At 42.6% G+C, this 14,028-nt stretch overlaps 1 protein-coding gene across 4 annotated transcripts; it reads left to right on the forward strand.

Annotated features, from left to right (window-relative positions):
* Positions 1-795: 795 nt before the first annotated feature.
* On the forward strand, positions 796-9,862 carry pals2a (protein associated with LIN7 2, MAGUK p55 family member a). Of its 4 annotated transcripts, none has more exons than XM_068736008.1 (14): positions 796-930; positions 2,585-2,669; positions 3,170-3,276; positions 3,981-4,099; positions 5,239-5,391; positions 5,982-6,131; positions 6,354-6,581; positions 7,203-7,334; positions 7,535-7,637; positions 7,791-7,856; positions 7,973-8,134; positions 8,228-8,430; positions 8,509-8,637; positions 8,753-9,862. In XM_068736008.1, the coding sequence occupies exons 3-14, from the start codon at positions 3,246-3,248 to the stop codon at positions 8,927-8,929; spliced, it is 1,653 nt and encodes a 550-aa protein (XP_068592109.1). In that variant the 5' UTR covers positions 796-930; positions 2,585-2,669; positions 3,170-3,245; the 3' UTR covers positions 8,930-9,862. The 4 variants fall into 4 exon arrangements, with proteins under 4 accessions (XP_068592109.1, XP_068592111.1, XP_068592110.1 ...); XM_068736010.1 differs by lacking the exon at positions 796-930 and adding an exon at positions 998-1,102; XM_068736009.1 differs by lacking the exon at positions 796-930 and adding an exon at positions 2,148-2,515.
* The last annotated feature ends 4,166 nt before the right edge of the window (positions 9,863-14,028 follow it).

Consider the following 14,028-nt stretch of genomic DNA (forward strand, 5'->3'; position numbering starts at 1 on the left):
TTCATTGCGCTTGTTGTATTAAACCAGCTGAGATGTACCTCCATCTTGCCTGAAAACAGATTAACACTTTAATCCAATCAAGTGACCTGAATACATCAAAAGAGAATCACGCAACCCTGAGAGTTTGGTTAACTCTGTTGTGACACCTGGTCCAAGCTGTATGGCTCTCTGTAACTATGCAAGCGCTGGCTCTCCCAAAGAAGCTTCTGTGCAGCTGAAACTAGATTTAGTAAATGGGACAATGCTTCATGTTGATGGGTGGTACAAATTAGATTATTTGTAGCCAGATGTGGGGATGGAATATCTCAGGTGCCATTAATGGCAACAAGATCAGATACAGTATATCTTCCTGATAGGGTAAGTGTTTCCTCACAGTCAAATTCTTAAATATCCTGTCAGTAGACACTGATATGGTGCATGGTATTTTCCCAGCGTGAGAAGAAAAATCTGTTATTACTGTTATACTACTCCACTACTGAATAGATTCAGTAAAACACTCTAAATGTCCACCTGCTTTGGCACACTTAGTGAGTGTGTATACAGTCTACAAGCAAGAGCATCCAGAGGCAACGTTGTTTTACATTTGATGTTTAGGGGTCATTGCATTTGATTGGGGCAAAACAATATTTGAAGAAACTATGGATGCAATTTACCTCCACACACCGGTATTTATTGTAGGGTAGAGTTTACAGTGTATGGGTGGGTTGTGCGTGATTTCAATGGGCGAGATATAACTTGAACGGCATTGGATGTCATTAGCACATCACTGTCTGTTTGGACGAGGAACTAGGAGAAGAAGCGCAGGCAGGCACGCTGGAAATGCACCAGCAAGTTAACTAACGTTACTACTGCGCAAGTTGTCTGCGAATTAGGTAACTCTGAAATGGACAGAAGCGTGAACGAGTGACTGGGTGGCCCTGGTTAAATTAGGTAACGTATCATTCATTCATTCATTCTTACAGACACTTGCAAAACGTGGATCATCATGGGACCCTCTAGTTTATTGGCTCTCACGACCAGCTAACGTTAGCTAGCTAGAATGAGCCACATGATATCACGGTTAGCTGCTGACGTTAGCTACCCACTGGACTTTCAGATAACGGTAAGTTACCTGACGAATACTACTTAACAAGAATACGTTGACCAGCTAAGTTAAACAGGTTTACTTCGCTGGCTTGCTTGTTCGTTTGTGGTAACATGCCTGTATTTGTCAGTCTGAGAGATACTTAGCGTGTGAGCGCACGCCAGTGTTTGCTATGAATCATTACCATTGCTAATTTGCCTTCACATGAGCTACACACTAGCAATGGCTGGCACCAACTTGGTACGGGACGGGCACTACTGTAGCTGACGCCAAGTAGGACCTGACAACATGTAACCGTGGTTCAACGTACTCCAAACAATATCGGAGTGTTGTGCGTTTATGCTAACATGTTAGCTAAGTTACCCCACATAGGAAGTGGTTACACGTGCGCGTGTAACGTTAGCTTCACTGTAAATGGAAATCATTGCAGCCAACACGTTTCTTGAAGGCTGACTTGTTTAGCTCCACTGTGAGTTACTTTAGTGTCCTTCCGCGACATTAGAACAACCTCACTATTTGTGATCGCATCTGCCTTCATGAGCACATATTGTCCACGTCCCATCTGGCTGCTCCTCCATTCATCGAGACTGGCTTCTAACTTATGAAAAGTGTGACTGTTACGTAATAACGTCACAGCAAGCGATACGCTTTACTGAGGTATCTGACCCATCAGTTCTCACAAATATGTTACAAGCAATTCAAATACAATTATCCAACCTACCCCAATCTAATTTGTGAATATATATATATATATATATATATATATATATATATATATATATATATATATATATATATATATATATATTCGGAAATAGGTCTTAGCTGCTCAGTTTTTCAAGGTAGTCAAAGGTTTAATGTGCTATTCGTGTATTTTAACACCAGCAGCAATGCATGGATACAGTTAGTTTAGTATCTCTACACTTTTGATCCTGTTTGAGGTTTTATGGGTGAGAGTTGTAGCCTACTCCAAAATATGAATTGCTGTAAAAAGTCTGATTTGAATGTTTTTATAATGTGCCAGGCACGGTAGTTGCTTTCATTTACACCCTATGTATAACTGCAGAGCAGTAAGAACTGCTGATGACGACAACAACAGCGACAACTATTTCTACTACTAGAACAATCGTATTAGTAATTCAGTGGAATAGGCCTAATAAAAGGCTTCTTATAGTTACATTTCATCTTTTTCAATCCGTAGACGACTAGTAATACTCCCAGTCTCACTCTTTCCGAGCTGAGCTTCATCTGACTGGGTGCTAGCTAATGAGTTTCTCTAAAAAAAAGAGAGAGCGGTCATGTGATTAACTTAGCCAATCACAATGGCTGCATCTACAATACTACTAATTGAACAGGAGAAGTCTGGGCAATGAAGGCACCCCTGGGGTAGAGAGGACCTTACTTACCAGCATGAGCTGCTTTTATCACGAGGTTGGTTATTAGGTTGCCTTTGACAATTTCCCCATTTAAGAAGAATAATGTGATTTATTTTCTCTTCAGTCCAGAGTTACCAGATGAGTGTTTTGTAGAAAACGTGGGGCTCCGTGTCGGAGTGCTGCGCTGATGATTTGAACACAGTTTGTAGGTGAGTTAATGTCTTTACTTGTTTCTTTTTGGCTTTGGATGATTATCTGACATTGTATAGATGGAGGACAGTGTGTTGCATTTATGACGTCTATGCAGTTCACACACTGTACTGTTAAATGGGACCAGGCTCAGAAAGCACATGTTTCTGTTTGTCTACCTACCCACTGAGGCATTTGTAGGGCTGTTTTTGCCTCACTCTGTTTGGAGGTTTTGTTTGCACAGAGTCCCCAGAGGCCTCCCTCTGTGTGGCTGGCACAACCTTTAGCCAGAAGGGCAGGAGACTCATCCTTTGTCACTCAATGACCCTCTTTGTTATTCCCGCAATTCATTATAGCTCTCTGTGCTAACATACACATGAAACCTACAAACTTGTTTTCTTTGTTGTTTTCTGTCTCATGCATCCATGCTGTATCTGGATTTGTTCAACAGCAGCATATGTTAGTAAATGTCAGTTAAGCTTGATTCATTTCATGAGATTTTTTTTTCTACCTTCTCCAGGCCTCCAGTTGTCTTGGTTTCTGTGGGCGGCTTTCGTGTTCAGAGTTTCATCGTCCTGAGCTGAGGAATATTAAACATGACTGTGGCCAATGCAAAGTCTGGCAAAGGTAAGCTGTCAATACAAAGCTCAAAGACAAAGTCCTAACTAATCTTTTGCACAGAACTGTTGTAATGGTGTGTGTGTGCAAAATGTTACATTTCATTACCATTTGAATGGTACAAAAACAAATCGCCACATGATGTACTTGCAAAGCAATGTTTTGGCTCATATAGGGACTGCATTTCTGTCTACTTCTGTTTCAATCTGAAATACGAATGGACTGCTTATTCTCTTGAAAAACAGAAAACCCTTTTAATGGAAATGTCATAATTGGAAAGTACAGAAATGTATTTTCTATTCATTAGATCAAAATTATGATAATTAAAATCATTGAATATGAAATTACTTGCTGGGCTTCAGTTTCTTGCTGTGTGCTCTCAGTCTACAAGGCAGATCTGTTGGTAGAACAATTCCTTTGTGACTCAGTGTGCGTGCTTGTTGCTGCTGCAGTGGAACTACGGGATGTTCTCTGTGAATTGGCCCATTGATAGACTGTCCACTATTGTTCTTGCCTTGTAAGCTCTTATTATACTCACATTGTTTTGTTGTTTTCATCGGCTCAGAATTCAAATCATTTTCACTTTAACTGGCTGTGAGCTTTGTCACTAACTTATCGAGCTGCACTCACAAAGCAGTAACTCTCAAGCTCAAAAGATGTTACGATTGTGGTTGGAATTCTGTTCACCCAATCTTTGAATTTGTTTCCTTCAGCCATGCAGCAGGTACTGGATAACCTGAAAGACCTGCCATCGGGCTCAGGGGCCAAAGATATTGACCTAATATTCCTCAAAGGCATCATGGAGAGCCCCATCGTCCGCTCCCTCGCAAAGGTAAAAAAAACAACAACACACACACACACACACACACACACACACACAGTCGCAATCTCATTTGCTGGCCATCAAGCTCTAGCTAGAGTTTAGAAGAGGAGCAAATGTCACTGTCAGCCCGAGGAAATGAAGATGTGATTAGTTTCACTAAGCAGGATGACGATTGCTTCCTGACATTGTACACTATGAGGCTCAGTAACATATTCCAACTAGTATTGTCCACCTGTATTCACCCTTTTTCTGAAACACTCCATTTTAGCCTACCTGTCTCTTTTCTCCAGCCGTTAGATGGAGGGTGGTATATGAATATATATTCTTATGAGCCTGCATGTGATACTCAAATCTATGTGAACAAACACAAAAAAGTTGTTTGTGTCCCCTCTAAAAGTAATGTAAAGCATTTGCTTAAGACAGAAAACATTCTCTTTTAATACCAGTTAAATCATGAAGAACAAAGGGCTTACATAACAGAAAAAAACTCCAATGCAGATTAAGGTCACACAGTTCAACTATCATATCTATGAATAGAATGATTTCTGTCACAAAGGCAAACTCTTGTCCTCATTTATAACAGGAGCAGTGCTTTCCTGCTACGTGGGCCTCTATGTAGTTTCTGGTGTAACGTCATATCAAATAGAAACATTGAATGTAGTCATAGACAGTACATTTAACCGTTCATTTCCATTTGTCTTCTGTTTATCACAGGAATAGTTTGATGTAAGAGCCATTCATGTTTTCCATAAAATCACAAGAACATGGCATTTTGATGGTGCCTCACTTCTTTAATTTGACAGTTTGTGTACGCAAGAACAGCAACACTTCAAACAATATAGTGTTTTATCAGTTAAGGATAAGTCAAAACATGAATTTTGTATGAGACCACAAAAAACAAACGCTGGACAAAGTTGTTGTTTTTCCCCTCTAAACATGGGAAAGGGTTATATGCTCAAAAATAAAGAATTGATTTGTAACTCTAACCACATTTTCCATATCCCTAATACAAATGAAGAGGTTGATTCTCATTTTATTTACGGTGTGGTGCTCTGAGCAAACAGCCTGATAAAAGTGTGTGTGTGTGTGTGTGTGTGTGTGTGTGTGTGTGTGTGTGTGTGTGTGTGTGTGTGTGTGTGTGTGTGTAGGCCCATGAGCGTCTTGAAGAAGTTAAGTTAAAAGCTGTGCGGGACGATAATGTTCAGCTGGTCACAGAGATCCTGGATTCCCTCAACAACCTGCCAGAAAAAGATTCTACCGCCGCTGAGCTTGTCAGAATCCTTCAGGAGCCGCACTTTAAGGTATCTTTGACCTCATTCCTCTGGTACACAATTTTTAATGGGGGTGAATGGACCAGAGAATTGTTCGAGTGAACAATCTAGCTTGTGTTCTACTTGTGTGGGGATGGATGTCAGAGCATGTTACACCAACCACTCGTTTAATGTTCTCTGAAGCAGCTCTCCTTCCTTGTCGCCCTTTATATTCTCAATCACTTACAAGCTGCGCATGGGAGGGTGGGGGTGTATTTTCTTGGGCCAATAGCAAGCTGAGTTATGTGGGTAAAGTCAGGGGGAGAGACTGTCACGTACCGTTTCAGTAAATCTCCACATTTGCTGATGCAGTTGTAGTCTCTGAACAATGCTAACTCTGTTGTGGCTGCTAGGGTAAGAACCAGACTGATTTATCTTCTCTATTTTATCAGTTAGTCGATGCAGTCATAAACACGTTTTTTACAAATGCATGTTGCAGTGGCAATCTCTGTTAAGAGTTTTGTATTTTGGTGCATGAGCCACATAGTAGTGCTGATTGTTGTCTTAGTGAGCAAAAAGTGTAAATGTACTTTGTACAGAGATTGTGAACCACACTTTTATTTCCGTCTGTTCTGCCTCAGTCTTTGATAGAGGCTCATGATAAAGTGGCTGCAAAGTGCTATGAAATGCCCCACACTGCGGTGAACAGCAACGCCTTGTTGACGAGTTCACTCATGCCAGCTGATGCTGTCAGGATGATTGGCATCCAGAAGAAAGCCGGGGAACCGCTGGTAAGTTAGCCAGGCATTTATATCGACCTCAGCTCCGCAGAGGAAACGTGTTTACTGTTTTATTCATGTCCTCTTTTATTGACCATTTGCTGAATAGTCTGACTTAGTTTTACATAGTAACTCAACATCACAGTAACCATGCCATTTAAAAAAAAAAAAAAAAAAAAGATATCCGGCATGATTTATGAAGTGCGAATGTATGGTACTAAATGACTCTTTCAGGGGGTGACATTCCGCGTGGAGCGGGGCGAGATGGTGATCGCACGGATCCTGCATGGCAGCTCGATTGACAGGCAGGGCATGCTGCACACGGGAGACATAATCCGCGAGGTGAACGGCCGTGAGGTCGGTGAGAGTCCTCGTGAACTCCAGGAGCTGTTGGGGGACTGCAGTGGGAGCGTCACACTCAAAGTTCTGCCCAGCTACAGAGACACACCGACACCTCCACAGGTGGGTGAGGAAAAAGGAGGCTGCATTTGATATTTTCCTGCCCAGTGGTTCATCTGTGGGATACAAAAAAATTCTGTGACAAAACTGAATTGAATACTCTTTTAAACTAGCTTGATATCTTGAAACCAGCGTGTTAAGTTCATTAGAATACAGGATGTGTTTGTGGATGTGTAAGTCCCGGTGTGCCAAGTGTACAAGGCTGTCATACTGTACCTATCAGGGTTAGGGGGAGAGCTGCCTGACCTGGGTGTTCTCAGAAAGCCAGGCTTCTGAAAATTGAGCCCAGTGAGGGTCTATTAATAACACTCCTCACACTATCTGTGACACACACACACTACTCTGTTCACTGGAGTACCCCCTCCTTTTCTTGAAGTAACGGGTACTCACAACAGCTGACGCAGAGGAGCAGTGCGTAAGGGTTATGTCAGACACTGACCTTTGTGCCAGGGAGGATCGCATGATCTAATTCTACTGTTTGGTTATGTGCTTGCTAGGTTTCAGTTATGGTAACAGTTGTGAATAAGAAGACTAATTTAATATAATGAGTGCAGGAAAAAAAAAGGAAGTGGACATGAACTTGTTTTTGATCGTCTGATATCTTGTTAACACCCTATGTTGTAGGTTTATCTGAAGCCCCACTTCAACTATAATCCAGCCACAGACAACCTGATCCCCTGTAAAGAGGCAGGCCTGGCCTTTTCCAAGGGAGACATCCTTCATGTAGTCAACAGGGAGGACCCCAACTGGTGGCAGGTGAGAAGATATATTCCTGACAAGGCCAGTGCTGCTTCGACCAGAGCTGCACATCTAATTAGAAGTGAGGTGGAATTTACTTTGGAAAGCTGCAAGACGCTGCCAAAGATGAGGAGAAGATGTTGCTGACAGATACTTAGACATGGTATCTTTTACTATGTGAAATATTTAATCTCTTAACTGGTCCAATTTCTGATTAGGCACGCAAAGTTGTTGGTGGAGCGACTGGTCTCATCCCCAGTCAGTTCTTGGAGGAGAAGAGGAAAGCTTTTGTGAGAAGAGACTGGGATACTTCTGGTACAGGTTAGTTCAAATCATGTTCACACAAGCCAACTCATTCACACCTCCCTGCTTCTCCCTGCTTCTCTTTCATGTTAAGTTGTCATGCTGGTCAGAGAAGACTTGGCTTTAGCACCACCATGTGGTGATCTGATACTTTCTTTGTATTTATCTCAGGGATGATCTGTGGAACTGTGAAGAAAAAGAAGAAGAAAATGATGTACCTCACTTCAAAGAATGCAGGTGTGCATCACCACTGCATCTTATTTTTGTAAATCCAAGAAATGTATGCATTGTGAAATTCTAAGTCCATAAAAATCATTACGGTACTCATCCAGCCTGTGAATTGCCCTGAACAGAGTTTGACCGATATGAGCTGCAGATCTATGAGGAAGTAGCCATGATGCCACCGTTTCAGAGGAAAACGCTGATTGTGATTGGAGCCCAGGGGGTTGGGAGGCGGAGCCTGAAGAACAGACTTATCGTCATGAACCCTCTGCGATATGGAACCACTGTACCCTGTGAGTGAGTGAGACGGGCTGCCGAGGTAGTTGAATTGTCTTCGACTAGATTTGCTGCCAGGGTACGTGTAACACCTCTCCTTTTATCTCCAGTCACGTCACGACATCCGAGGGAAGAGGAGAGAGACGGCCAGAACTACTGCTTTGTGATGCGAGAAGAGATGGAGAAGGACATCAAGGAGAACCGGTATCTGGAGCATGGCGAGTATGATGCCAACCTTTATGGCACCAAGATCGACTCCATCCATGAAGTGGTGGATGCAGGCCGTACCTGCATCCTGGACGTCAATCCTCAGGTTAGTCAAAGGCACACGCTTTCAATATGTAGATCTTTGCCCTAAATCTTTGGTTGTGACATTATATTTTCTGCCCAGGCCCTGAAAGTGTTGAAGACTGCTGAGTTTATGCCATTTGTGGTGTTTATTGCTGCTCCTGAACTGGATACACTAAGAGCTATGCACAAAGCTGTGATAGATGCTGGACTTACTACCAAACTACTCACGGTATGTTATTGAGAGCATTTAAGGTTCCTAAATACTTATGGTGATGGACCCCTGTTACTCATGAAATAGTCGTTGCTTTCATCATCCTAATGGGCTGAATCTCTTTCTGTAACAGGAGAACGATTTGAAGAAGACTGTGGACGAGAGTGCCAGGATCCGCCGGGCATATAGCCACTACTTTGACCTGACTATTGTCAATGACAATCTGGACAAGGCTTTTGACAAACTGCAAGAAGTGGTAGAGCGATTATTCATAGAGCCCCAGTGGGTTCCAGTCAGCTGGGTCTACTAATGTTTTACAACCTACTGGACAGACATTGCTGTTCGAGCTGCTAGGCTTGGGATGAAAGGGGACACCTTAAGGGACGGAGAATTTCACACTGCAGCCACGGACACATCAGACCTGTGTGAATATGGGCCTTGCACAAAGCTGTATCAGAGCCACCTTTTCTGAATAGCCAGATTCCGTTCTAGCTCTCTATGCAACTCCCAATGCACAGGAAGTGTACTTATTTATTGGCAACATTTTTTTAAAGAATCCTTTCTATTCTTGTGGATTGGGAGAAAATACTGGCTCTTGTGTCAGGATATTTTAAAAGCAAATGCATTTTTTTTTTTGTCGTGTCCTGTTTTAATTCTTCTGCTCTGTATGTAAAATAGGTATAAAGTGTATTTATTTTGCAAAAATGAGGAGAGCTTGCTCATTGAAAAGAACGATACCTCAGTGTTACAGTTTACAGTGCATATGTTTCCAGTACGTCATCTCATTTTGTCACTACAAACTTGTCATACATGTAGAATAGTATCTTATTTTTGAGACCTGTCTTCTTCCTCAAGGCTGCATTTATGCTCTGCTGTCTCTGCAGTTCAAACTCATACATGGAAAATGTCATGCGAGTCACTGATTTTTGTACAGAAAAAAAAATTATTCTGTAGTGTTAACCCATTGTTTCTCTTTCACTCAAGCACAACAGATTACATTAATTATGTTGATTGTTTGTCAGACATTTAGATCATGTAAGTATTTCTGACTGTTAGACCTGTCAATATGGTGCTGTCTTTGTTTAAAAGAAACTTTCCACAGAACTCTTGAACAGGGTACTTAAATCTCAGTGAACCATCCCTTTTGATGTGATATTACTAAAACTTAACTGTTTTAAATAAAGTTCATATTTACTTATAAAAGGTATATTTTACAAGAATTCAGAAAAGTCGTATTTTCAGATGTCAAATAAATAACTTTTCTAATGAGCCACGTTGGTTTTGCTTTGCTCTTTGGTGGAATTACTTGACAAATGTGTCGTGTTGAGTATGTGTTCACCAACCGGAGGAGAGGATATTTAACCATCTGAGGTGATGTGTTTTTATGGCCAGAGGTTATTTATGGCATCAGGTTTTCCTGTTGTCTGTCTGTTCTGATTAGATTTTGGTGGTCAAAGGTCAAGGTCACCGTGACCTCACGTCAGACTAGTGAACGTGACATTTTGGGAACACCGTGAGCACATTTCCTCAAATATGACACAAACACCCACTTGCACTCAAAGTTGAAGTGATCAGAATTTGGCTCTTGACCATAACTTGTATGCTGATTATTACAGTTTCACACAACAATTGTTAAGATAAAATGACGCATGGATGTAAACTGAAACGTGACGTTTGGTATGGTGGAGGCATACGACAGTGAGGCGGTAATTGTTTGTTTCACACCATAAAGATCAACACACAAAACTTATACAGACATGATGCATTAGATCCAACATGAAATAACTTAGTTATAAAGTACGTCACAAAAATGTCAAAGTCATAGAACAGTATGTGATAAAAAATGGGCATAGGAAAAATCATGGAATAAAAAGCCATGAAAATGTCAAAACAATCGGTTTAGTATCCATGGACTATATAAGAATAGTATGGAATGAAAGATGTCATGAGTCATTGTAAAATGTGTCAAAGTGAAAGAATGGCACCCCATAACATTTTTTTATTAATATGTAGCATGTCTCAAAAAGTCAGAAAAAAGTGATTGTATAGCATGTTAAAAAAAAAAAGTCAAAGTAGAGTATGTTGATAGAGTATGTGTCGATTATCCCGTTGAGGGTCGTGGGGGTTGGAGCCGATCTCAGCTGACATTAGGTGAAGGCAGGGTACACCCTGGACAGGTCGCCAGATTTAAAGTGACACATTCACACCTGCAGGAAATTTAGAGGCCTCAATTACCCTAACCTCAATTAACCATTGTTGGATTTGGACTGCGGGAGGCTGACACAGGGAGAACATGCAAACTCCACACAGAAGGGCTGTCCAAACGGGGATCATACCTGCCCTTGCTGTGAGGCGACAGTGCTAGCCACTACACCAACGTGCAGCCACAGTATAGTTTGACATTAAAGTAAAAAAAAAAAAAGCCATTGTATAGTAGGTCATAAAGATTCATAAAAAAATCATAGTATACTTTAATGTCAATAAAAGTTATTGCATGTTACGAAAAGTACAAAAAAATTATAGTATGTCAATAAAAGTCATATCGTATAGTGTAAAAAGTCCCAAAAATATTGTATAGTGGATCCTAAAAGTCAGAAATATCCCTAGTATAGTATGTATTAACAAATCATACAGAAGTATGTCTTAAAAAGTCATAGTATAGTATTTCATTAAAATTAATTAAAAAAATCATAGTATAGTAAGTCAAATAAAATCATACCAAGTATATTGTAAAAAGTCACAAAAAGTAAATGTCACAAAAAAATCCTGATATAATTTACCAAAAAAAGTCCTACTAAAATATGTCGTAAAAAGTCATGGTATAGTATATCATAAAAAAATCATACTATTGTATGTTGAAAAAGTCATAGTATAGCTGTTATACTGGGCACCTGTGTCCGGAGCAAGTTTGGCCGTCCGCCAGAGCACCTGTGTCCGGAGCCCTTCTATATCCCGTGGATCGACACTGGAGGGCAGGCAGATCGACGGTGAGATGTCCCGTGGAACGGCACCGGAGGGCAGAAGGGCTCCGGACACCGGTGCTCCGGCAGGCGACTGAACTGCCGAACCTGCTCCGGACACAGGTGCTCAGGCGGACCGGACTCAGACTCTCGGAGTCGGGGCTCCGGGGAACAGGATGCTGGCTCGGCGGCGGGAAATGGAGGTCGCTGCGACTCGGAGGCGGCTGGAACTGGAGGTTCCGTCTTGATTCCCGAACCAGCTGTAACCCAAGTACCGTCTTCTGCCTGCCTCTGGTGTCGATCCACAGGACATCACACTGTCGATCTGCCTGCCCTCCAGTGTCGATCCACGGGACATCACACCGTCGATCTGCCAGCCCTCCAGTGTCGATCCACGGGACATCACACCGTCGATCTGCCAGCCCTCCGGTGTCGATCCACGGGACATCACACCGTCGATCTGCCAGCCCTCCGGTGTCGATGCACAGGACATCTCACTGTCGGTTTGACTGCCCTCTGGTGTCGAGCTGCCGCTTCCGAGCTGCAGCGACCTCCAGTTCCCGCCGCCGGACCAGCATCCTGTTCCCCGGAGCCCCGACTCCGAGAGTCAGGTCCGCCTGAGCACCTGTGTGCGGAGCAAGTTCGGCAGTCCGGCCATCCGCCGGAGCACCGGTGTCTGGAGCCCTTCTGCCCTCCGGTGTCAATCCACGGGACATCTCATCGACGATCTGCATGCCCTCCGGTGTCGATCCACGGGACATCTCGCCATCGATCTGCCTGCCCTCTGATGTTGAGCTGCCGCTTCCGAGCCGCAGCGACCTCCAGTTCCCCCCCTGCCGGGCCAGTGTCTGTTATGGCCTGCGCGGTTCGGTCAGCACCCAGTTCAGTCAGTCCAAGAAAGTCCGAGGTAAACTCTCCGTTGTTGGACACAGACACAATGTAAACGATTTCCTGCTCAGTTTTTGTGATGTCCTCAGATCCATCAAAAAGCAGCCCCCAAAATTCAACAGACTGCAACTTGGCTCGCAACTCCCCGCTGATGGTGTGAGCGATGCTCTGCATGATCCGTGCGCCCCCTTCACGTGAATGATATGCACCGCCGACATTTACTCCGAGCCGCTTCAGTAAAGGAACATCCTCAGAATAGGAAGACATGGGACGTGCGTGTTTAGCTTTATGGAAGGCGAGGAGAAAAATATTGAACAGAGCTTGCCGCTGTTCTTCATTCAGCTTGTCTCGCCATCTGGCAAGTGGGCGACTGGACATTTCTTCTCGGCTAGCTTGTTTATTAGCAATGGCTTGCGCCACATTCGTGTGCTCCTTGCTCTTTTCATGTTTGTCAAATAAAGGATGGTTGAAATTCTTTGAGCCTTTATAAAACGCACCTGTTTTGTCTGCTAGATGTGGGTGTGAGCGGCAAATCTTGCACCACATTTCAGTGCGCTCATCGTCCGCTTCAAGCCACTGCACATCTTGGAGCCACTTTTCCGAAAAAAGTCTTTTCTTCGGCTCTGACTCCAGTTGGCGTTTCTTTGTAGGTGGCGAAACGCTTAAGGTCTGTTGCTTTTTGGACATCTCTGACAGTAGTTGACAAGCAACGTGTAAGATTTTCGGTCAAGTACGCAAAGGCGCGAAGTAACACAAGTGGCATTACGCAGTGTTGATTTTCGTCGCGCATGCGTACCTGCGTACCAGTTATGTGAAACCCCTGACTATAAAGAAGAAGTACAGGAATCTGTTCAACCCTCCTGTTATGTTTGTTTCTCATGTACAGCAATGATGTTCCCGGGTGAATTTGATCCGGTCCATGTTTAATCATCCAAAAGTGGTCAGAAACCAAAAAATCCTAATAAATATAGTTTGTACCTCATCACCAACACCATTACTAACAATTCAATCAGTGGAATGGAGTTATTCACCCTCCATAGATCATATTTAAATTTGGATAACTCACTCGTTTTCATGAAAAATACATGTTTAAACTATTTTTTAGGTACCTAGATATAAATTGCATTAGTCTACCAAAATTTATTTTTTTCTAAAATTTTTTTACATTTTGAAACTTTTTTCATGGGGTGATGTAGATATATAGAGATGAGACACCTCTGCTGTTCAGGGTCATATTGGTCATATTTATGTTTATTTATAGTGTTAAGAAACAGACATTTACAAAAATTAACAAGAGATGAGCACAATGACCGAGGTGTGTGTGTGTGTGTGTGTGTGTGTGTGTGTGTGTGTGTGTTTGTCTGTGTATCTGTGTCAGCACACGAGTGACGTGTCGTCACGGTGTGCTTTGTTCAAATACATTTTGGCACTGTCTTTATAATATTTTCGGATCGACCTACATATGTGAACAAACATTCTCTGTGATGGCGTTTAATTAATCCAGATCCAGATCCTCTGTCACTGACGATCAGCTGTCAGCTGTCCTTCACATCTCACCTCA

This window comes from Cebidichthys violaceus, unplaced genomic scaffold, assembly GCF_023349555.1.
Source record: "Cebidichthys violaceus isolate CVI_PGR_0920_01 unplaced genomic scaffold, fCebVio1.0.p SCAF_7, whole genome shotgun sequence".
Taxonomy (NCBI): Eukaryota; Metazoa; Chordata; class Actinopteri; order Perciformes; family Stichaeidae; genus Cebidichthys; species Cebidichthys violaceus.

Excerpts from the sequence above, each read along its gene's own strand:
- pals2a (XM_068736008.1), top strand. The coding sequence starts at position 3,246 with ATGACTGTGGCCAATGCAAAGTCTGGCAAAG. Across the intron at positions 3,277-3,980 it reads CAATGCAAAGTCTGGCAAAG|CCATGCAGCAGGTACTGGAT; the intron begins GTAAGCTGTCAA and ends TGTTTCCTTCAG. Across the intron at positions 8,638-8,752 it reads TTACTACCAAACTACTCACG|GAGAACGATTTGAAGAAGAC; the intron begins GTATGTTATTGA and ends TTTCTGTAACAG.